Source organism: Hyperolius riggenbachi, chromosome 8 (assembly GCF_040937935.1).
Source record: "Hyperolius riggenbachi isolate aHypRig1 chromosome 8, aHypRig1.pri, whole genome shotgun sequence".
In the NCBI taxonomy this organism is placed as follows: Eukaryota; Metazoa; Chordata; class Amphibia; order Anura; family Hyperoliidae; genus Hyperolius; species Hyperolius riggenbachi.
In genome coordinates, this window is record NC_090653.1 from 270,141,959 (window position 1) to 270,167,574 (window position 25,616).

General features: G+C 43.3%; 1 protein-coding gene across 4 annotated transcripts in view; it reads right to left on the minus strand.

The window, feature by feature from the left end:
- Window positions 1-1,175: 1,175 nt before the first annotated feature.
- Window positions 1,176-25,616, minus strand: part of FIBCD1 (fibrinogen C domain containing 1) — a 392,313-nt gene continuing 367,872 nt past the window's right edge. For all 4 annotated transcript variants that reach the window (XM_068248850.1, XM_068248849.1, XM_068248851.1 and 1 more), the window contains exons 6-8: window positions 14,811-14,907; window positions 5,581-5,760; window positions 1,176-2,525 (exon numbers count right to left, since the gene is read on the minus strand). In XM_068248850.1, coding sequence (XP_068104951.1) covers window positions 2,266-2,525; window positions 5,581-5,760; window positions 14,811-14,907 — 537 coding nt within the window. In that variant the 3' untranslated portion in view covers window positions 1,176-2,265. The remainder of the gene's footprint in view (window positions 2,526-5,580; window positions 5,761-14,810; window positions 14,908-25,616) is intronic.

A 25,616-nucleotide genomic window follows, 5' to 3' on the forward strand; every position in this document is an offset into this window, starting at 1 on the left:
CTACAGGTGTTTTTTAGTCTACTGATGGTTTGGTCAGTTGCATCAAAGGGGAATTCACTATTACCAAATGTTGAAGACCTGTTTTTAGACCGGGTCTAAACCATTTGGCAATTAGGTGGGTAAAGCAAGGGAATTGATCAAAAGATGCAATTCACAAACAAGTAGCTATGACTGACATCCTTCTCCTTTGATGAGCTCTCCTCTGCATACAATTAAACTCCTGCATAATTAATTCAAAAGGTTCCATCCTCACATCTAAAATACCTCACAGAATTACTTTGCTGACAGAAATCAGCTGGTCTAATCTCTGACAGAAAAAGTGGGCGTGGTTACTCCTTGTTTGCCTTTGTGAATTGTGTAATTACTGAATGTTAGACCAGGTCTAAAACATGACACCAAACCATCAGTAGACTAAGATCCATCTGTAGACTAGTCTAAACTGCTTAGTGAATTGAGGCCATACTGTAAGTGACAGCAACATTAGAAAAAAGTAATTTATAGGACAATTGCTCGGGTAGAAATATACCTATATATATCTTATATCTATGTGTTTACAATCTTACACATTTTCGCAATAGTATTCCTCTAGCTGGGAACACACTTTTGTCAGAGATAAACGGCCGTGGCTTCCGGCAGATTACCTTTTCATAAACTTCGGCAATGGGAATCGCATGCTTGTTTCTTCCCACATTTTAAACCGTATTGGAAAAATGTGAGACTTACATCGTCATGCAATTTCAAATAGGGGGAAACTCGCAAAATTTTGGTAAGTGTGTTCCCTGCTTTAGGGCCCTTTTCCGCCGGCTTCGCTCCGATTCAGTTATCGGAACACTTGCATTTTGCCGATTGCAAGGGCACTGCAATTAACATTTTAATCCCGGTTTCTCCTTCTTCACCTGTGCAATTAGACTTATGGAGAACACAGGATTCAGGAAAACCCGCAGGTCCATTTTTTTGTGTGCTTGCGATGGGCCGCTATTAGAATTTTTTAAAAGCTGCCAAAAATCGGTGAAAAAAATGCACTTTTTAAATTAAGAAAATCGCATTTGCAACAGTGATTGCGATTGTTTTGTGTAACAGGGCCCTTAGAAAGCTTTTTTTTTTTCAGTGGCTGATGTGAACAATTTGGTGTTAGTTATAAAGTGCCAATAGAAGAAATAAACAACACAACTCAATTTTGGATACAGCTTCTGCTTAAAGTATTCACAGTATAGACACTACTCTCCAAAAATGAAATGGACGCAATCTTATAATTTTTTTTTTCTTGGTCAAAATCTGCATTTGTCAAAAATAAAAAAATCATCAACCCAGCAAATTAAGAAACAAAGAATTCATCACAATGTCTTTTTTGGCTTGGCACCTCACTTCTTCTTGCCCCTGCGCAGCCACGGCTAGCCGTTGTGCCAAAATTTGTTTTGCTTTTACGCCTACACACCACATGATCAATTAGGTCACCGAGATCACTTTGACAGCAAACATCAACATCTCGACGATCCAAAGTCTGACGATGTGTTCAAAATAAAGCAATGGGCATCGAAGAGACACCATATTTCAGAACAGAGTGTTGTGTGTGGGGGTGGGGGGATTGTAAACCTGAATACCAATTTCACTAGTCACCCCAAAAAAATAAAAAATAAAATATGAGAAGCAGGAACAAATAACAGGTACAGTGGGAGGGACCGCCAATTGCAACGCCAGGAGAGAATATTAGTGACAGGCTTCAGAAAGTCATGACTCATCTGTCGAGGAGAAGATGCCAACGGCACAGAGGAAAGGCATTGTGCGGCTGGTAATGTGAAGTGATCTCAACTATCAACGTCTTTCTTTAAGAAAAAAAAAGGATCTTTTTGGGACATTGAGAAACATAATTTGTGCACGTTGATGTCCGTAGATACAAGATTCCAGACAAAGATGGACAGGTAGATACCAAAAGTGGTCCAGGTTAACCAGTCCCACAAGTATCGAGGAGGCTGGCTGGGACACAAAAGCACAAGAAGAAATGTTGGTTTGTTAGCACTGAAGTCTTCTGCACTTAGTAAACATCTCCATTGTGAGCTTTCTTCTCAAAAGTTTGTTGGATCCCTCTGAAAAGCTCAACCTTGTCATCTGTACAATGCCTTCAGAAGCTCATCCAAATATACTCTTGTGCAACATCAGTGTCAAGGGGTGAAAGTCTCAGCTTTCTTAAGTTTCCCACCCAAAATGAGTGTTGAGTTAGCAGTTTCCCTTAAAAAGCCCCATCCAGTAATGAAAGAGGAGAAAAGATCACTTGTCTTCTCGTAAGGGGCGAATCTTCATCTCCGTGAATTTGAGGGAATATTGCCATCCTGTCCAGGAAGACCACTCGATGCCGTCGGCGTATGAGGCGTGGTGTCCCCGGAGATACTGGCCGTTCAGGTTGGAGGTGTGGCAATTACGGTACCACCAAGCTCCATGATAGAAGCTGGCGCAGTTGTTCTCAGAGTGGTCATTGTCCATGTCTTTGGTGGTGAACTTCATGCCACTGTGCTTACCAAAAGAATCTCCTGAGGAGCAAGAAAAGAGAGCATCAAGGAACATTCTTGTAAAGTGTACAAATAAAGTGGATGAATAAAACATAATTGTTTCAATTAGATTATGCAGGAGAACAGAGGTGCCTGGCTCTTCTACTGACCACATATGCTGTTGCTCCATTGTTGTTGCCTGGTGAGGCGGGATCAAACTTGCGAAATGCGTTGCATGTTTGGAGTTCATAGATAAAATATGTTGACTGTCTTTGCTGCAGTCGTTGTGTGTCTACTTGGAGGAGGTAAGTCCACCACTACCTCCTCTATTTACCAAGAATTTGGTTTTTAAGCTCATTTAGCTTCCTTTTATCCTTTTAGGGCCTCTGTTCTCCTGCATAATATTGAGTCCACCCTGGGTGGAGGGTTGAACCCCCTTTTTTCTCATCTACAGAGAGCGACTTCTTATTCCTGAGTGGGGTCAGGAAAATCTCCCCACCTGCCTTTACAGTGGTTGCCTAATGGTAACCCTGGTTTGTGAGTATTAATATTTACTCTATCTAGTAACCATTTACCAGTACATATTACACTATTGGGGCTCTTGGTGTTCCTTGTTTTTATATTTTTTGTTTCAATTAGAGTTCGGTTTAACTTCGTTGAAGGTTCCCTCTGCACATGAAATGTTTGGAAGGATACCTTGTGGGGCCACATCTGGAGTATGGGATACTGTTTTGTGAACTGCACTAGGAAGGACATTAAAAATAAACTCCTCGGTCGAGGCGCCAAAAATATGTAAAATAATTAGAAACAAAAGGAGATAATGTTGATTTACCTTTTGAAGTTCCACACCAGTCTTATATGGTGGAATATTTCAATATTATTGCACAAAAACATACGGAGGATGCGTTTGGTGGGTGTGGTCCACTTCTTCAGGTCTATGATGATAAATTGCCAACGGTTGGCAGTTTATTGTTATTTTCCTAAAAAAAGATGGACAGACCTGCGAAACACTTTGTCCTTCTGTTTTTGTGCAATAACATTGAAATATGCCACCGTACACGCCTGGTGTGTAATTTCAAGAGAGGTAAGCCAACATTACCTCTCGTTTTAACTCGCTTTTAATTATTTTATATATTTTGGACGCCTCCACTCATTAGTTTATCCTTTAGAAAACTTTATTGGCACGGTGTCATTAAATAGTTTTTTATTGTTTTTTAACTACAAAAGAGAAATTAGGAGTGCGACCCCTTGAGTCCCAAGGCTCCTTTGACCCCTACCAGAGCAGAGGCTGGCAGTCCTCTGTAGGCTTGAACTGGTGGTTGCATCTCTTGCAACCATACTTGTGAGTGCATCCTTCTGTTTATACTAATGTATTGGTGTGTATAAATACTACTCTATTGGCTCCTGGTCTCTTGGAAGATCATCTGGTCCTCCTTATCTCTCAAAATTTTAGATCTAGTGTAAGGATGGGCAACTAATTAATCATAGCAAAATATTGGTAGTCGCTCAGTCAGGCTGACATATGAGGAGCTCACGAGACTGGAGAAATACACAGAGCAAAATGTAACGGGACCTGGGCTCAAAACTCACAGATAGCCAGCGGCTAACACAATATCCCAAAATAAACGACTGTTAGTGCCACATATCCATCAGGAATGTGGGTTACGCTCCAATGTCTAAATGGATTTCCACAGAGTCAGCACCTCATGTACAGAACCTGGGAATAGGGCCTGGTGCCAAGCCTTGACCGGATTGCTCAAATGGTCCTAGACAAACCAATGTAAAAGAAAGAGGTGGCGCAACACTGGCTGCAAATAATGCTTATGTTGTGGAATAGAAATACTACATGTTACGGACTCGCAGGTCCTTCATCAGGTGCAGGGGGTTGCTCTGCCGGCATCAAGACCACACTCCTAGAGGGGTTCCCACTTCCTACACTAACAGTGGATGCATCCTACACATACAATGAGTGTATCCACGATTGGATAAAACACCTGAAACATGAAATGGGGCAAGACACCAAATTTGTCTCTTTCTGCTTGCCACCTGGCTCTAGGTAAGGTAAGATGAGGAATGGGGTGTCAGAAAAGGTGCCACATGGAGCCACTAGACACCCACCAGGCCCTAGGCATCTGCCTAAGTTTCCTTGTGGATGATCCGGCTGTTAGAATATGCTTTGCTTAGCAGGTTTACTTTGGCTTTAAAGTGAATCGAGCAGCATTTTAGCCCCCAGGGCATCTCAATAGCACATTCAAAATGCATGCTAACAATGTGTCTCATTACTAAATAATCCATTCTACCTCTTCTTTTTACATTTAAATCTTTGTCAGAGGGTTTAATTGCCCCACTTCCCCGGCCTGCCATCCTCAGAAAGAGCAAGCAGATAAGGACTGCGGTAATTAGCAGTAGCAATGAGCAAACAAAAAGCTTTCATCAGCAGGAGGGGTTGGGAGATAGGACACTGTGCTTCAAACAATTTATAGAAGTCACAGGTGATTACATTCACACCCTCCCCTGGATAAATAAGGGTGGAGGGAAAGGGAGGGGGGGGGGGGGGGAAATGACAGCTCCTACAGCTATTAGAATCCAGGACAAACTGCAGGGAAAAAGGCTGCTTAGATCCCTTTGAGGCTGGTTTCACACTACTAACCAGCATTTTTGATGCGGTACGATTCGATGACCGCACCACACCGCCCAAAACAGCCTTTGGGGGTTTCCGCGTTAATATGCAGTAATCCCCACTCTGGCTGAAACAGGAAGTGTGGCGGAAATACGAAGGTCACAGAAGGGTGTTGAAAATACAACGCAATGTGAACACGGTTTAAAAAACCTGCATCGCTTTAGACTCATATGACTTCCGGTCCGCCGCACTTCGCCTCGCAACTCGCCCTCTTGCAGCAGATGCACCACTTCCAGTACATCGCATCCAGTGTGAAAGGCCACATAGACTTTCATTGCCCTAGCGCCCCCATGCGGTAAAAAAGGGAAACGCAATGAAAACGTCCCAGTGTGAAAGGGGCTTAAAGGTTTATTAGCTTATTAGTTTTGTGCAGCAATCCTAAACTACCCCCAGCACATACAAGAATGAACAGCATACCTGCATTTCCCAAGTAGTCGGCCACCGTGAGCGGGTATCCATCCTCGTCCGGATTGACGGAATTCAGGCCCACGCCGAACGTGTTATACTGAGCATAAGCCGTGGCGTTATCAAAGTCAGTCAGGTCAATACGGAGCTGGTAATGAGTTTGCATAGTCAATAAGTACAGCCGCTGAAGGCCTAGGAATAATCAGAAGAGAAGAATAACAAAACAACGCTGACTTTCAGAGAATAACAAGTCATGGGATTGCTCAGCTGCAGATTCTACCTGGAGGAACCTCTAGTTAGATCTGTTATTGCAATTCATCTTGCAGTGCTCTTTTCCATGGCTTATTATCTGCTTTTAAAGACGACTGAAAGCAGAACTACTGAAAACTTTGTGTATCACTGAGTGAGTTTGAATGGGGTTTCTAAAGCTTTTGTCCTGCTTAATGCACAATAGCGGTTCCCTGCTGGTATCAGGACCTGATTCCTTGGCTGACAGTTTGGGGGCAGAGCGCTGTCTATCGAAAAAGGGCGCACTGAAATGTGGGCGCCTAGTAATCCTGATAGTAAAATATCGGTATTTATTTAATACAGATATTTTGCTATTAAAGTGTAGAATATCGGTATTAAATATTGCTAATATACTATGGATAAACCTAAGCCTACTCTCATGCAGAACCCTCCCCAACGCCTAACCCTAAACCTTCCCCCGCACAAACACCCTAACTGACAGGAAGTTATGCCGATTGGTTCAATTTCAAGCTGCACATACTTCACTTGAAATTTGAATGCAAGGGGAAATTATTTGCTTCTCATTGACCCTCCCTACTGATGACATTCTCCTTTAAAACTCAAACTCCAGGAAAAGACATACAATATCAGATCAGTAAGCAAAGATTCCAAGTCACCTGTTTTGTGTTAGTTGAGGGCTCTACGGCTGAAAATCCTATTTTGTAAATTCGGTTATGTGACCTGAATGAGTCCCATTGCAATCACACAATAAGGCTCCAGGTAAACGTGAAAGTACCCTTATTAACTATTAATTACGGGATAGGTGTAGTAGGTGTTACAGATGAGTAATAAGGTCTGCTCTGCACCTAGTTCCTTATATAGTGAATTGATGAAGATCACTAGTCCTTCCAACACTCTTTGCATCCCCGCCTTGGCAATATTTCTCTATGATTCTGTACCAGCAATACAGATTAAATTCCATCTTTTATTCTTTACTCTAAAAACGGGCCAAACAGCAAGATTCATTACATTCACACTTCCAAAGCAATAACCCTTGTAAAATGCTCCTCCGTCAAATTTCAATTTATCTTAATAGTTCCTCAGTGTCACGATACATTACAGCTCCTAAACGTGACCAATAAACACTATACGGGTTATAGACAGCCATGATTTCTCTATGTGTTTATTGGCCACACTTAAGAGCAAAGAGGAAATTCTGAGTTTCATACCACTTAAAAGATTATTTACAACATGAACTCTACTACCACAAACGAATGTGTAGCAGAATAGCTTTCAAACAGTTAAACACAGCACCTTGTTCTTCAGTGGGAAGCTCCTTGCTTCAGTGGGCAGCTTCTGGCCGCATCCGAAGAGGTGATAACATTATCTTTTGTTTACATTCCATTGTCAGATACATTTAGTAAACATTAGCAAAGTGCAGAAACTGAGCTCTCTCTGCTTCTAGTATGTGTGCAACTGAGAAGTGATCACTAGATATATTTTAATATACAAATACAGCAGCTATGCAATAAAATGCAATGGCAGCTTTCAGAGCAGATAAACTGCATTTTGGGAATATGTAATTTGTAGACAGACAATATAACTCGTGCACAAAAGCAAATATGATAACTGTATGGGTAATAAAAAGTAAGAAAACACATTGTTATTGAATGTTATGTCAGAGCTGTATCCCACTTTAAGAACCATAATATTGGATGAGATTAAATAACTATTAAGATAAACTGGAATGGATGGAGGACTATTTTATAAGCTTATCACCTTGGCTTCTGGTTAACCCAAGACTCACATGCTGCTCTGTTTGTACTGAATGGTCATAGTCTAGGCACTAACCAGTGGTACTGTCAAAGCTCAAAGCCAGAAACATGCTTTTATATTAGTTTTACATAGTATGGAAAAAGGTTAAAACCCCTTTGGGGATTTTACGGTTGTCACTGTCCCCATGGAAGAGATTGCTCTTGTTTCACATGCTAGCAAGGTTATGCTCAAGATTTTGCAGGCTATGCTCAGCAATATGAGACCCGAGAACTACTGGAAAACCAAGCTGGTTTTCAAGCTCATACAAACATCCAACATAATGCACATTCAACCGCACAACAAGACCAACTGCATGAGAAGATGTTTACACGGCCAATACGTACACACACGCCAACCAACTAAAAAACAACTCAATTAAATATCAAGATAAATGACAAACAACACAACATGTCCACAGTAAAAAAACAAAACTAAGCTGTCCAGATAACTTGTACACCTGTGGCCAACCTGCAAGATAGTTGGGTAGGTTGATCCACTGGTTGGATCTGGCATACAACCTGTTATCAGTTGGTCTTCTTGTTGTTTGGCAGCCGTTCACATGCCCAACTGTCTTCCAACCAAACAAGTTTAGATGATAGTTGGGCAATGCATACCAGCCTTTACACACCTTACATTGGGTTGATAGCAGCAACCACATGGGCAAGTATACACTATACGCACACCTCTAGTGCACCAATCTTTTACACATAGGCTGCTGCAGTTTCAGTGTTCTCTACGTCTGCTCAACTATCATCTAAACTTGGTCCGTTGGAAGACAGTTGGATGTGTGTACGGCTGGCAAACAAGAAGATGACCAACTGATAACAGGTTGTTTGCCACGTCCAACCGGTGGATCAACCTACTCAACTATCTTGCAGATTGGCCATGTGTGTACAAGTCTTTTGAACAACTTTATTGTTTTTTTAATGCGGCCATGTTGTGCAGTTTCAAAAAAATGGTTCAAAACCCTCTGATACCCCCATAAAGTTACACCCACTGGTGCAGGATCTGGTCAGCCAGGCCAATCCATGTATCCAAGCAGAGAGGTTCCGCAAACCAAGAAAGGTAGGGAAAATGCCAGTATTCTTCTATTAACAACTCCCCACAAAAAGAGGATCAACTGACGCGTGTCGGGCTTACAATTTGCAATTAGTCATACTATGAGAATAAGGGCAGATTGTAAGCCCGACATGCGTCAGATGATCCTGTGGATGTTTTGTCTCTTTTTGTATGGAGTTGATAAAGAAAATGGGAAGAGCTTAAAGTGAACCTCCGGACTAAAAATCGACTCAGCAGCACTGAAAAGGCTTGTTGTTTCTTTAACAGTTTCACAGCATCAGAACTTTGTTTCTCTTATACAAGCCTCATTTTTAGCTGCACAGAAGAAAACTGCCCGGGCTTTTTTCCCCTGATGCTGTGCAAAGCATGATGGGATTTCTGATGTTGTTGTTCTCTTTCTGCTGTTTTGGTGCAATTTTTTTTTTTTTTACATTTTGAATTTGACATTTGAATCCTAGCGTGTGCAGCTGGGAGAGGTAATCAGGACACAGGACAGTTGGAACTGTGTCTCCTGTTCCTTGTCACCTCCTTTCAACCAAAAAGATGGCTGCCCCCATGACAAAGATGGCAGCCCCCATGAATCACAAACATTTGCTTGTTCTTTTAAAACAGGTTAGGTAAAAGATTATATTACCTATCTATTCTAATTAACATAACTAATGTAACTTAATGACAGTATGTTTGTTTAGGCTGAAGTTCCCCTTTAATAAAAAAAGAAACCAGATACCTCTGTGCTGCGCTGGCTTTACCGTTCAAATCCCCCGTGGCGGGGGACTTTGGAAGTCTTCGGGAGCCGAATCCTCCCGAAGACAAGCGGTTCCATACTGTGTATGCGCGATTGCGAGATAGAGGGTGTTCGCGCGTGCGCAGTATTTCCGAAGTCACCGAGCAGTATTTGACTAATTTAGTCAAATACCGCTCCTGGGGACAGTGCAGCACTGTGAGCACCGGGAGAGGAGAGGGAAGGCTCATTAGGACCTGAGCCTTCCCTCTCCTTAGGTAAGTATCTTGTTTTCTTTTTTTTATGTAGCGGTTCCCATTGGCTTTCATAAAAGAATATCGGCATCTTTCCTACCTTACCTGGTGTGCGGATCCGCTCTGTTTGTATACATGTTGTGCAGTTTGTTGTTTCGCTTGCCTGTGCAGTAGACCCAGACTGACGCCACTGAACCTATTACCGGGCCTATTAACGGCAGACCGCGGGAGGATGGCGTGGGACTAACAAGTGTTTATGCTGCTGGAGGAAGCTGCGGGTGAGTATCAAATGTTCTTTTTGCCACAGCTCTGGTTTACTTTGTGAGTTGTTTTTTTACTTGGTTGGCGTGTGTGTACGCACTTGTCATTTAAACAACTTGCTGTGTGGTTGGTCATGTTGTGCGGTTGGTTTTGCATTATGTTGGACATGTGTATGAGCCTTGAGAAACATCTCATAGATATAGACCATATAAGACATGGGCTGGACTGGAGTAAGGGCCCGTTTCCACTATCGCGAATCTGCATGCGTTTCCTGCATGCAGATTCGCACAGCCAATACAAGTGGATGGGCCTGTTTCCACTTGTCAGTTTTCCTGAACGTTTTTCTGTGCAGGATTTTTCTGCACGGCAGAGCCCTCAGAATTCGTCTGCGTGTGGAATGCATGCGAATCGCCGCTAATGTATTTAATAGGGAAATCGCCTGCGGCCTTGGTGTGCGAATTTTCATGCGAATTCGCATGCGAATCCGCATGGAAATCAATGGAAATGCACACCGTGGCGATTCGCACCGCACAAGTGGAAACGGGCCCTTAAAGTTTAGCCTTGCTTCGAATTTTAGACTTGTGCAGCAATGAGATAAGGTTACAGCAATATTTTAAGGAAAATACAGTTTCACGTTAACGATGGAGGAGCAGTATACGTGCAGGACAGATTTGGCTTGCTCCACCGTCTCCTTCTTGGCCAGGTAATGTCCACATTACCCACAATTCCCCTCCCCATGTATAATTGCTTCTGTGCTATGCTTGTTCATTCCATCTCTTCTATCTGCGCTGAAGTCCCTGCGCGAGGGGTCAGACTCCATCTTCACCATATTAATGAGGACATCAAGTGACTGGCGAATGCAAATCAAGGTGTTCCTGTGATCCGTGGCCTTGTGCTTCTGTTTGCTGATTTCAATTAAGATTCTGTTGCGGAGTCCGGCAAGATTGGCACACGTCTCCCCGAATGTGCAGATTGGCAGCCAGCAGAGCCGCCGGTCTCCTAGTCACCGCTGCTGGCACACACCTCCCCCTGAAGAGGAGCCTTCTGAAGCAATTACCGGGAACAAGTGTGCGGACCAGGTGTTCGGCCTTCTATTTCTGCCTCTATAAGTACCTCATGACAGGTGTATCGTTACAGCCCTAATTCAGCCTCCAATTTACATAGGATAGTGGATTTGCATTAATTAGCAATGTACAAAGTTTTGTCCTTCGCACCTCTGTACCTTTTGTAATAAATCTATTGAAAGTAACTGGCTGGCTAGGTTTGCAAAACTCTCTTCCTGTGCCTGAGACATATGCTGCGCCTGCTACCTGAGAGAACAGCAAATATGTGTGCCTTCCATACTTTTCCCCTGGCGTGTCGTTAGGGTCTGGGACCTGGGGCTTAAGCCCAGAATCCCCTGGCACTGTGCCTGGATGGTGCTGCAGAGTGAGGTGTGGAGTGTTGCCATGGTTACGGCACCACTTTCTTGCCCAGCCACAGCACAGCCTGCCTGCAGCTCACCAGATGCCATCAGCAATGGTACTGTTGCAGTATTTGGCATTTTGTGGGCTCATGATTACTAAATGGAATGCAAATACATGACACAAAAAGAACACAGTGACAGGAAAATCATTATATTTTGCTGGCCACTTTATTAGGTGCATCTTGCTAGCGCTGAGTTGGACCCCTGTGTGCTTTCAGAAATGGCATTTCTCAGAGATTTTGCTTCATGTTGACATGATAGCATCATCTTTTGCCTGTGTTTTGGGAGGAAACGCATGCCCACTGCATTTGAGTTACATTGTTACATTACTGTTAGCTCCACCCACATACTGTCATGACCGAGCCCATTTTTCCTCTCTGCACTCTCCCCTTGCCCTTGGTGCCCCGAGTCTTTCAGGATCCTAGCTACCCTGCTGCCCCTCCCCCTTTCTCACCGTCATCTGCATAAGACAGTGAGAGAGGGAGCAACTGCCAGCGTCGCTCTGCTGCTGACAACCAGGCATGGGCTTCCGAATTCCGCGGAAGCTAAAATTCCGAAATTCCGCCGGAATTGGGGTTTCCGCATGGTTCCGCGGAATTCGGAATTTGCAATCCGGAATTCGGAATTTGCAATCCGGAATTCGGAATTCCGGCAAAATCGGAATCGGAATGAATTGACCAATCAGGAGATGCGGAATGAGTTGACCAATCATAATCAGCGGAGAGTTACTGCGCTAAAATAACGGTTTCAACATTTTTTTATCCAAATTTACAAAATACAAATCAACTTTATTAACAATAGATATTTCAAATGAGCGATTGAGTGTTTCCTCCTAAATTTACGGAAATCCGTTTAAAAATTACGGAAGTCCGTTTAAAAATACGGAAAGTGCACGTGGCGGAATACCGCGGAATTCCGCGGAATGTAGCGGAATTCCACCGGAATGTAGCGGAAGCGGAATTTCGGTAGTGGCGGTATGCGGAATTACCGCGGAATCGGAAATTGGCTCTTCCGACCATGCCTGCTGACAACATTGTAGCTACAGCTCCTCCCCCATAGAGTTTTACCCTCGTGTCCCCGCACAGTGTGTAAACATTTACATTTTCAGACACATCGAATGTCTGTATCCCGTGTCTGTAACAGTTTAGTAAAAGAGCAATGGAAAGGGCTAAACAATCCATAAGCTTGTATTACTAGTATGGCTAGTGTCATTTAGTGTGGCTGTCAGGACCACTGAGCCCACCTGATCTATGGAGCATGCCCAGTAGACTGTGGAAATAAAGCTGCAAGTCCAGCATTGCTCACTCTGCTTTCTGCATAGATCAGGCAACCTTGGTGGTGCTTTTAGCCCTCTAATTCATACCCAAGATGAGGACTCCTTCAGTGCGGAATATGGACCTCAAAAAGAATAATCCAATGCCAATGAATCTACCAAGCGGCTGTGGGGGTAGGAAATAAAAAGCCACTTGCTAACAGTATGATCCTTCTGGGCTTGAAACAGACATTATCATCAGGTACTTAAAATAAATGCTTTAACTCAGGGCCGGTTTAAGCAACAGTGGGGCCCCAGGGCAAAATAAACCTGGGGGGCCCCCCCAACATATACCCCGGAGCAAAAATTGTCATTAAGGGACCTTTCTTGCAGCTGGTATAGTCAGGGTTTGAAGTCCCAATCGGTCGGAGCTCCACATTCTGGCTACCCCAGCCTGCATGGGGGACAAGGGGTTACAAAGTTTCAGAAGGGGGGACACCACATAATTTAAAAAAAAAAAAAATTCCCACACTCTAAACATAGAAAAAAAATTGGTAAAATAGGAACAAAATGCCAGGGATCTTCATACAGCCATATTGCGGCTGTATAGCAATCCCTGGCCAAAGCGCTGCGGCTGCGTATGGACCCCCTGGTCCTGGACACCCAGTCAGGAAATTTATTGCTCTTTCTTTTGATACATGTAAAATTACACTACAGTTAGGTACTAAAAGTGACATTTACTGCATTTAAAACTATACTTTTTTCCTTCAAAACTTTAAAATAGAGTTTCTCAAAAACTATAACGTCTTTTTGAAAAATTGTTTTTTCCTCTTATTCCCAATGATCTCCTTAACATATCCTGCAAATTTAGGGTTTCTAGAATTTAAGGTGGATTTTCTATTAACTATTAAAGTCGGCTGGTTTTTAAATGTGTATTTTTTTTCCTTTGAAACTTTAAAATCGATTTTCTCAAAAACTATAAGGTCGATTTGAAATTTTTTTTTCCTCTTGTAGCCACTGGGGGCCCCTACAAGCTCTGGGGCCCGGGGGCAACTGCCTCCTTTGCCTCTATGGTAACTGCCTCCTTTGCCTCTACGGTAGCAGTATTCGATCGATCATTCGAATACTGCTCTGTGCAGCCACCGGAGCCTTCGGAAGACGGGCGGCTCCATACTGCGCGCTCACGCATGCACAGTACAGAGCCACCCATCTTCAGAAGCCCTCGGGCTCCGGCAGAATTCCGCAACCACCTGCTGGAACGAGGGGACTGTGAGAAGAGCAGGAAGAATCTATAGGACCCAGAGCCTTCCCCCTCCTTAGGCGAGTATCTGTAGTGGATATAGTAAAATGCAGCAAATTATTCATGATACCCACTTCTACTGTAAACACTTCCTACATCTATATATTGCTGTATATTGGTATGTAGCCCCGCCTTCCCAGTGATGCTTAGCCTAGGCTGATTAGCTATTCAGAATTTTCCTTCCAGTGCATTCTGGGAAACCAGGGCTTATAAACCAGGGGGCGATACGATTTTACAATGGGCAAACACTGACTAAAGAGTTTATAAATGCATATTGTAAAAAAAAAATATTCACTACAGTTCCTCTTTAAATGTAAGAACACTTTCAAGTAGCTACATATATTTTTGGTGTCCAGGTATGCTAATTAAATGACACCCAAGGTCCTGATAGGCCGTCATTCAGCAGGAAGTTGTGGATTCGGCTGAAAGAGCAAGCGGTTTTTCCCCTTCCTGCCATATGTTTGTTTTTTGTTTTTTTTTTACAAAACTTTCTAATGCATAATTAATATAAATGAAGTTCTATAAATGCTATGTAACTGCTTGAACTGGAGCTTTAACACTCTTCAGAATGGAACAGGCTATTTGTACGCATTGTACAAGCATAATGCATTCATTACATGCACAGCCATTTACTCTCTGCTGCAAGGCCGGCAGAGTGTGTCACATTTGTTCTCTTTACTGAATACGCTTTTTTTGTAAACTGCTTCTTATAATACACCAGACAGCGGAGTGGCCCGTTGTTTGGACGGTTAATAGAGTTGAAAACATCAAACCCCGCAAAGTGCACTTCATTCTGTTTTCCATAAACCTGATGGCCTACTTTGATGAGATCTGTTGTAATGATTAGTCCTTGATGAACAAAGAATTTTTTATTTATTTTCGCTCACCCAGCCAATGTTCCCCTGTAAGTTTTCCGAATCCATCCCTGTACTGTTCCCATCCGCGGAAAAAACTCACGGACCCGTCTTCTCTTCTCTGGAATACCTGAAAACCAGATACAAAATGATTACGGTAATTCATTTCAGGGCCAAAATATACAGAAAAAAAATCATATTAGCTACTTCAGTACAAAATACTATAACCCTCTTCCTTACCATATCGTTACAGTTCTGTGACGCCATTGTTTAAGTTGAAATATGTTTTTGTGTGGCTTTTTTTTCCAGGACGTGTGGGGATTTCTTTTGTTCCCATTTCATTTTACTGAAGTTGGAAATGTTTTGTTTTTTTCAAAGAATGTTTCCCAACAAAAATAAATAAATTGAAATTAAAAAGTCATATTTTATGAAACTTTAAAAACAAGAATGAAGCCAAAACACTTTAATTATCTTGAATAGCAGCACAAAACCCTTAACCTCCTTGGCAGTAAGCCATGCCGGAGGTTTTCTCCAGCCCTGCTGGGCCGAGTTGTCTAATTTTTTTTTTTTGCTAAACGCACACACCGATCGCCGCCGCCCCGCGCTTGATCGCCGCTATCTGTCGCGCCGTGCGCCCCCCCCCCCCCAGACCCCGTGCGCTGCCTGGCCAATCAGTGCCAGGCAGCGCCGAGGGTTGGCCCGGGACTCCCAATGACGTCATCCCGCCCCATCGCCATGGCGACGGGGAAGCCCTCCAGGAAATCCCGTTCTTTGAACGGGATTTCCTGATCGAAGCGTTATATACGCGTTCCCGTTTGCTATTGATGCCGGCGACGATCGCTTTACATGAAACAAAACAAAACAAAAAAAAAAAGGATTTCTGCCTATTGGGCAGAAAAATTGAACCGCCAGGAGGGTTAAAGTTACTTTTATTCAACCAGCAAGTATTTTTTTTTGATGGGAAATGACATAGGTGTCTCCTAAAAGATAATAAGACGATGTACAAGAGGAATTATTGTGGGAAAAACATTTCTCAGCTTTTATTCACTTTTGAGCAAAGAGTGTATAGTCCAAAATTACTCATACCCTTCACAAACTGTCACAGTTTGTGTGAAAATCCAAAGTTCTATACCATTCCAAATACCGTATATACTCGAGTATAAGCCGACCCCCCAACTTTTACCCCCAAAAGCAGGAAAAAGTGGGTGACCCGAGTATAAGCCGAGATAATGTTATCTAATGGAATAAGAACCGGGGCTCACAGGTTGCAGCTGTTCCTTTCCTATCCTTCAAGCATGCTCACTGCCCAGTCTCAATCAGGTCATTGCTCCTGGCCCAGTGTGATATTGTATGTGAGCCATGTGGAGGCCAGGCAGTAATCGAAGGCCAGGGAGGGTACCAGCAGGAAGGGTGCTGCCTGTAAATAATGTCACAGCACTCCCTTCATACAGACACAGACACACTCTATATAAAAAGTGCTGTCTCCCTACTAGTGCCTTGCCTGCATGTGTATAGAGCGAGTGTCCCCCTCATAAACAGTGCTGTGTATGGCATGCAGATGCTTGTTGTGCCCCCCTCCTCCCACCACGTGCGGGTATGCGGTGGCGATGATTGTGAATTGTGGCCCCACCAGTACATGCAGAGTGATGTGAATGCCCCCCTCTCCTTCGGAGAGCCTTGCCGGCATGCGTATAGAGCGAGTTGCCCCCTCATAAACAATGTTGAGGATTGCGTGCAGATTCTTGTTATACCCTGCGGTATATGCAGAGTGATGTGAATGCTACCCCGGATGGCCCCCCTTCCCGGTATATGCGGAGTGATGCGCAACAGAGCGTACTTCCTTCACTCACCGTTCAGCGTTGTCCTCCTCGATTCCGCATCGGCCTCTCTCTCATCGCTATGACACATATTCAACTCCGTCCACCTTGATGCCGTATCAGCCTCTCGCTGTCTCTTCGCTATGATGGCGTCATAGCGAAGAGACAGCGAGAGGCTGATACGGCATCAAGGTGGACGGAGTTGAACATGTGTCATAGCGATGAGAGAGAAGCCGATGCGGAATCGAGGAGGACAACGCTGAACGGTGAGTGAAGGAAACACGCTCCATTGCGCATGACTCCGCATATACCGGGGAGGGGGGCCATCCGGGGGGGGGGGGGAATTCACATCACTGCATATACCGGAGGTTATAACAAGAATCTGCACGCCATCCTCAACATTGTTTATGATGAGGGAGACACTCGCTCTATACGCATGCCGGCAAGGCTCTCCGAAGCTCCAGAGCTGCCTCCATTTTTCACATGGCGGGGGTACTCGGGAGAGGTGACTCGAGTATAAGCCGACATCCCCACTTATAGGCAATTTTTTGGAGGTGAAAAAGTCAGCTTATACTCGAGTATATACGGTAGTCTAAGCTGTTCTAAAGCATCCTAATTACCCTGATTAATTGGGAACAGCTGTTTTAATAAACTCAACAGGTGAAAAACAGCAGCTCTCTGCAGTTGGTTTGTGGACAGTCATGGAGCTCAGTGAGGACCTGCGGCTGCGCATGGTGGCTGCTCACAAGTCAGGAAAGGGCTACAAGGCCATTTCTAAATGTTTTCAAGTTCCAGTGGCTACAGTGCAAAAAATACAAGATGTTCCGCACTTTGGAATATCTCAGAGATCGTGGTCGGAAGCCAAAAGTGACACCTGTGCTGGCCAGGAGGATAGTGAGGTGAAAAAGAATCCAAAGATCACCACCAAGGCCATCCTGGTGAATATGTGCTCTGCTGGGGGCAATGTCTCAAGGCAGACAATCGTACGGACACTGCACACTGCTGGGTTCCACTTATGCAGACCATGGAGGACGCCAAAAAAGGCACACAAAAGCTTGCTTGCCCTTGCAAATGCTCATCTGGACAAGGAAGAAGACTTCTGGTCTTCTGTGTTATGGTCAGATGAGACAAAAATTTAATTGTTTGGTCACAATGATGTTTCCTTTATTTGGCTTAAAAAAAGTAGAATCCTTCAACCCAAAGAACACCATCGCCGCTGTCAAACTTGGTGGTGGGAAGCTAATACTTTGGGGGTGTTCTTCAGCCAATGGACCAGGAAACCTAATCACAGTAAATGGCACCATTAAAAAGAGCAATACATGAGGATTCTCAACGACAACATCAGGCAGTCTGCAGAGAAACTTGGCCTTGGGCACTAGTGGACATTTCAGCATGACAATGACCCAAAACCCACAGCAAAAGTTGAAATGGTTACCAGACAACGACATTAACATTTTGGAGTGGCCCAGCCAGAGTTCAAACTTGAATCCAATTGAGAATCTGTGGAGGGAGCTAAAGATCAGGGTGATGGCAAGAAGACCCTCCAACCTGAAAGATTTAGAGTTCATTGCTAAAGATGAATGGGCAAATATACCTGTGGAGACATGCAAAAAGCTGGTCTGCAATTATAGGAAGCATTTGATTGCTGTAATAGCCAATAAAGGCTTTTCTATTGATTATTGAGAAGGGTATAATAATTTTGAAATACAATTAAAAATAATTTTGGACTGAACACATTTTGCTCAAAATTAAATAAAAGCTGACAACCCCCCCCCCCCCCCCACACACACACACAATAATGCCTCTTGTATATCGTTTTATTATTTTTTGGGAGACATCCATGTCATTTCCTGGCAAAAAAAATACTTGCTGGTTGAATAAAAGTAACTTTAAGTCAAAATTTGCCAGGGATATAAATAATTATGGGCAGCACTGTAGCACTGGTGCTGAAGGTCTGAAGTACTATAACATTAAAATCAGGGCTGTGGAGTCGGTACAAACATCTTCCGACTCCAACTCCGACTCCTTGGTTTATGAAATCACGACTCCGACTCCAACTCCGACTCCGGGTACCCAAAATGACTCAGACTCAGACTCCTCGACTCCGACTCCTTAGTCTAATACTTAACAGGGCTGTGGATTTTGTACAAAAATCATCCGACTCAGTTTATGAAACCACGACTCTGACTCCTCCCAAAATTGCCCCGACTCCTCGACTCCGACTCCTTGACTCCGACTCCACAGCCCTGATTAAAATGTCACTAAAATGCCACCATTCAGTAAGCTAAACCCCATAAGGTATACACTCATGGGTGCATTGCATATTTTGGCTGCATTTGTTTTTGTTTTTTTGTTTTTTTATAGAATAAGAATAAATGTAAAACAAGAATACTATTCTTTCCCTCAAATGTTTTTTTTTTTTGTCATTTCTGAGACATGGGCCTATATGCAGCTACATTTGTCTCCTGATTTTTCTCCTAGGAGACAATTTTTCATCTTCTGTTTTACAATAACTTTTCAGCACTTAGAGTGTTGTACCGTGTTAGCCATCAGTAAAAGCAAGACGTTTTGAATCAGGATGATACCATTTATTGGCTAACTTAGAGATAAATACATTTTCAGCACTTTGCAATCGAGAAAGTACCAAAAAGTAGGTGGAAAGTGTTATTTCTTGCTTGCTGGTGATTTAAATTGACAAGAAAATATCACTTAGGCGAAAACTCATGAGGAAAGGTAATTGCATATGGGCCCTGGGCGATATTTTCACACCTTATCAATAGAACTCCTTTTAAAGAGAATCTGTACTCTAAAATTCTTACAATAAAAAGCATACCATTCTATTCATTATGTTCTCCTGGGCCCCTCTGTGCTGTTTCTGCCACTCCCTGCTGTGATCCTGGCTTGTAATTGCCATTTTATGCAGTGTTTACAAACAAAAGACATAGTAAGTGATAGGCTGAGAGTAGCTCAGTGTTGTGAGTCATACAGAGTGTGCAGGGGGCGTGGAGAGAGTGTGTGTAGCTTCTAGCCAATCACAAGCAGCACAGCACATTCCTGCCTGACTGCCTCAGCCCGACAGAGCCGACAATGAAGAAGGGTTAGATCATATAACAGAGATAACACAGCCATCGTGCAACTAGAAAAGGCTGCAGTTAGACAGAGCACATTAGAACAGGTATAGGAACTTATAGGATAGAAGAAATAAGGATGAAAATTTTGTTACAGAGTCTCTTTAAGACACCCGCAAGAAAAAAAGACAGCCCTTTTTCACCTGCTTGCTGGTACTTTTAAAAATTAACCTCCCTGGCGGTCTATTAAAACCGCCAGGGGGCAGCGCAGCACATTCAATTTTTTTTTCTTTTAATCATGTAGCTAGCCTAGCGCTAGCTACATGATAGCCAATGTGCAGCGGCATCCCCCCTACCACGTTCAGAACTTCCTGTTTGGCTTCCCCGTCGCCATGGCGACGATCGGGATGACGTCATCCACGTCATGGCGCAAGGGGGAGTCCCGATCCACCCCTTAGCGCTGCCTGGCGCTGATAGGCCAGGCTGCGCAAGAGGTCTGGGGGGCGGCGCGGCGGGTAGTGGTGAATCAGCGGCGATCGGTTTGTACACGCAGCTAGCAAAGTGCTATCTGCGTGTACCAAAAAAAAAAAAAAAAAATATGCAAATCGGCCCACCAGGGCCTGAGAAATCCTCTGCGGCGGCTTAGCCCGAACTTAGTTCGGGCTTACCGCCAGGGAGGTTATAAGAGTGCTGAAAAGCTTTTTTAAACAAAAAAATATTTCCTAGGAATTCTAGGAAAAAAATAATAGAAAACATTAATTGAATAAAAACCATGATGTATAGAACAACTGTTTCTCCAGGTGTGTATCTTCCTCCCTTGTGGCGTATACTACAAGGACCAGTAAAAAATTAAACAATTTACCTGTTCATGGAAAGCAAAACAGAAATTTGCCGTCTTAAAACAGAAGGTATTTGCGATTATTCAGGTTGGAGTGAGCTGCTGAGGTTTCCCACAATTCATAACTGCAGAATATGCAAATCATCCCTTTGATGTCCCGGAATGCTAAACGCCTCCAGAACCGCTGGAATGCAATGATGTGTCTGCTTGTTAATTGTACAGAGCCATAATAATCCAACATGCATACAGACTGTTTTGGATTGGTCAATTCCCACCAGTGCATGACACTGAATAATCGCAAATACCTTCTGTTTTAAGAAGGCAAACTTCTGTTTTGCATAGCAAAAGGAAGCTTTTTGGTCCTTTGTAGCCCCTTACACACTCCTCGGATTTCTGGTTTACCACGAGCTTGCTGGGCAATCTGTAACTGTTCATAGAACAACTATAACAATACTGCTTTTTACCTGTATAGTACTTTTGCTGCAGGCACTGCAACAATAAAAAAATACAGCCGAAATGACACCATTCAGAAAACTATATACACTTATCCGTGGGTACTTTTAATAATTTGGTTGCATGGATTCTTTGTGTGTGGAATTTATAGTAGGAATGAATGAATAAGTAAATACAAATCCTCAGATATGTCACTTGTGTGGATGCAAAAACAAAAACACCTGATGGATGGATGAACCCCTTTATCGGAGGGAGGGAAGTAGTACTTGGGGCCCCCTTACAGCTGTGGTCCCAGGAGCTGCTCCCCTGTAGTTACGCCCCTAGCTAGTAGAAATTACACAGACCTATATAAACCAGCATTATTAACCACTTCATGTCCCATGACGTGAAAATAAGTCTCTGCACTCCCCTTTCTACAAAATTAACACTGTTTATTTATCTCTGAGCTGATACCAGTGCTACACAGTTGTAAAGGAATGACAGCAAACCCCTCTCTTTCTGCCAGGGAATTCAATGGCAGGATTAATGTGTAAACAAGTGTAAAACAAACATTCCAGAAGCAGACAGATGTAACGAGAGTAGGGTATATACAATGTGTTACTAATACATATTAAAACAAATTAACTGTTTAAATAAACAGGAAAGACAAATACAATTTGTAAGTTTAATGTACAATAGAAGCTATTTACATTAACTAGTCTACAACCGCTCCACGCCAACAGGCGCGGCCGCGGTGGCAGCCCCAGGACCGCCTAACACCACTTGGCGTCAGGTCCTGTAGCCGGCTAATGCAGGAGATCGTACGCATGGCTGCGCGCGCATCTCCTGCTTGAGGGGCGGAGCTCCACCCCGCCTTCAGTCTCCAAGCGGCTATTGCCGCTCGGGAGGCTGTTAGACGGCGTAATCGCCGTCTATTTACATGTATAGCGCTGCATTCGGCAGCAGCGCTGTACTGGGGACAGCCGTGTGACACGGCTGTCCCCTCCATAGGCTAGGCAGTGATCGGCTGTCAAGCCTATGACAGCTGATCACCCTGATTGGCTGGCGGGGGGAGGGAGCGAGGGAGCAGGGGAATACAAATTTAAAAAAAGGCATATTTATAAAATATATATATATATATTGATAAATATTTATAAAAAACTAAATAAACAACTGTGGAGTGATCAGACCCCACCAACAGAGAGCTCTGTTGGTGGGGGGACAAGGGGGGGGGGGAGGGGAATCACTCGTGTGCTGTGTTGTGCGGCCCTGCAGCTGCAGTGGCAATTAAGTAAAAGATAGCCTGGTCTTTAGGGGGGTTTAACACTGTGGTCCTCAAGTGGTTAAAGCTATAATGTATGAAAGTAGATAAATTGTGTATTTTTTAACTTTTTTCCTTATTTTCCTTTTAAAATACATAGAAAATAAGGTCATGAATAAAAACAAATAGCCTAATTTGTCCTGAATAAAACAATCCATAGATCATTTAGTTGTGATAATTATTGTATTAACCACTTTACCCCCGCCCGTACGTATTTCTCCGCCCCTTTTTCCATCCTTTAAAAACCAGGGACGGAGAAACACGTACTTTCCGCGTTCCCGACGCTGCCCGCGCTCCCGCTCGTAAACACGCCGCCCGCCGCTAGTAAAACCGCCGCCGCCCGCTCGCCCAGAGATCAATGAACGGGAAAATCCATTCCCGTTCGTTGATCTAAGCCCCGCAATGATCAGCTGCTCTCCTATGGGCAGCGCGATCATTGTGAGAAAAAACTCACGTGTCCATGCTCATTATACTTCCTCCAAGCTTCCGGAAGGAAGCTTGGAGGTCGCATTAAAACAAAAAGTTACTGTGGCCATCTTGTGGCCAAATAGTAAACTACACCCTACACATTTTTCACATACAAATAAATGACTTTTACACATAAAATTAACTCATTACCTCCCACACTCCCCATTTTTTTTTTTTTTGTAATTAAAAAATAAATAAAAAATTTACAATTAAAAAAAATACATAAATAGTTACCTTAGGGACTGAACTTTTTAAATATTTATGTCAAGAGGGTATAACACTGTTACTTTATAAACTATGGGCTTGTAATTAGGGATGGACGCAAAAATGAAAAAAATGCACCTTTATTTCCAAATAAAATATTGGCGCCAAACATTGTGATAGGGACATAATTTAAATGGTTTTATAACCGGGACAAAAGGGCAAATACATTTCATGGGTTTTAATTACAGTAGCATGCATTATTTAAAACTATAATGGCCGAAAACTGAAAAATAATAATTTTTTTCCCCACATTTTTCCTATTTTCCCATTAAAACACATTTAGAAAAAAATAATTCTTGGCATAATGTCCCACCTAAAGAAAGCCTAATTGGTGGCGAAAAAAACAAGATATAGTTCATTTCATTGCGATAAGTAATAATAAAGTTATAGACGAATGAATGGAAGGAGCGCTGAAAGGTGAAAATTGCTCTGGTGCTCAGGGGGTAAAACCCCTCAGTGGTGAAGTGGTTAATATATTTATAAAGTTATTGCCAAAGTAATCAGAGCTGAGCTGAACTGTGAAAATGACCAGGGAAGGGAAGTGGTTAATGCACCACTAGCATTCACTATAAACTTTCAATATAGCTCTACATTCACTTATACTATAAGCACAGACTTATAGAGTGGCAGCATACCAAGGGAGCGTGAATAGAGCCTGGTGAGAAGGGAGAGCTCAACTTATCCCTTACCTTCCTTAATGGCCCCTCCTCCTGCTTTCCCTGGTAGCTGCTGGCTCCTCCCTCTCCTTCAATTAAATGCTGAAGAGCGTAACTATGTAACCCCACCCAGGTTTAAAGAGGAACTCCAGTGAAAATAATGTAGTAAAAAAAGTGCTTCATTTTTTACCATAATTATGTATAAATGATTTAGTCAGTGTTTGCCCATTGTAAAATCTTTCCTCTCCCAGATTCACATTCTGACATGTATTACATGGTGACATTGTTACTGTGGGCAGGTTATGTAGCTGTTTCTAGCTGTTCTGGCTTTACAGACAGCTGTAAACAGCCATTTCCTGTCTGTAAACATTGTTACATTGTGTCAGTTTGCCCAGAGTACCGTGGTACCCAGAGCTTCTTGTGGGAGGGGTTTCAACACAAAATCAGTCATACAGCGCCCCCTGATGGTCTGTTTGTGAAAATCATTATATTTCTCATGTAAAAGGGGGTATCAGCTACTGATTGGGATAAAGTTCAATTCTAGGTTGGAGTTTCTCTTTAAACCACTCACTCTCCATAATGTAAAAGCACGAGCCTGTAGCCACTACATTAATATGATGCTCCTCCTGTATAGATAAAAGGGGCCACAAGCAAGCATTACTGGCCCTCGTGCCATTGTGTCAAACATACAGTATATGCGCATGTGTGTTTGTGTATTTGTGCAATAGCAAATAAAAACAATGGTATTTTTTTAAACTCCTTAGCTTGTTTTAAATACCGACACTCTCTCACATTAACCACAATAGCAGCAATTTATTTTCCTGGGTATCTTTTTCTTTTGACATTTATAATGTTGTGTTTTATTTGATCACACATTGCAGAAAACAATCCTCCGCAGTAGCCTTCAGCAATCAGTCCGAAAGGAGAGCTATCTATATTGTGTTCTATTAAGAAAACATCCAAAATACAGCAGCGGCAGGAGAAAAACAAGGGAGAGGCGCTGCCCTTAACGGCTTAGGCCTCATTCACACTCTGCTTATTGCTAGAGATAAGCCAAGTACTGCAGTGCAAGTAATACAGTGGGACTACGCACACTGCGGCAATTGCGGTGCGTTCACCATTTCCGCTGATTGAAAACGTGCTGCATGCAGCATTTTCCCGGTGATTGCATCGCGAGTCTCATTCTCAAATCGGGGAAAATAGCAATGCAAAATTACGAGTGCGATCGCTAGGCGATTCTCATTTTGCAGTTCCGAATGCAAACGGGACCTTACAATATAGAGGGACAGAAATAAAATGGTAAGGGTTGTTTCACACGTGTGCGGATACAGAACGGAAACGGTAAGCGCATCTGCAAGGCGGATGTGTACCGTACGTTCTGCATCCGCATGCAACAATATTTCCCCGTTTGTTTTGTGTCCGCACCTAGCCGCACATTCGCAGTGTCGATCACATCGGCCCGTACACATCTACACTTACCTGTCCCACCGCTGCTCGATTCCTTCAACAGCCCAGAAGCCAGCAGATGTGGCTCTCCACAGGCTGAAGCAGGCCAATTCTCCCTAGCAACAGGGAGATTTTTCATTGGTCCAACATGAACCAATTCTCCCTGTTGCTGAGGATTCCCAATGGTCTTTTGCAGCCTGATGGAGATCCCCTGGCCACTGGGCTGTTTTGAAGGGATCGAGCAGCGGCGATGAGCAGCAGGACGCGTCAGTATGACATCACAGCAGTGACAGGTGAAACTTGCGATACGGTGGCAAGCCTAGTGAGAACGTACAGTGTCCTTTCTCATAGGCCTTCATTGGACACGTTTTCCCATCCGCTCCGGGAAATTGTGCCAAGTTGGGACTCTGCGTTCCGTCTCGCGTTCTGCAGGACACACATCTGTGTTTCGTAACAAGTTGAAGCGGGTCCTATTTTTAACATAGGATCTGCTTCCTGCGTTTAAGCAGAACTTTAAAAACATCACAGG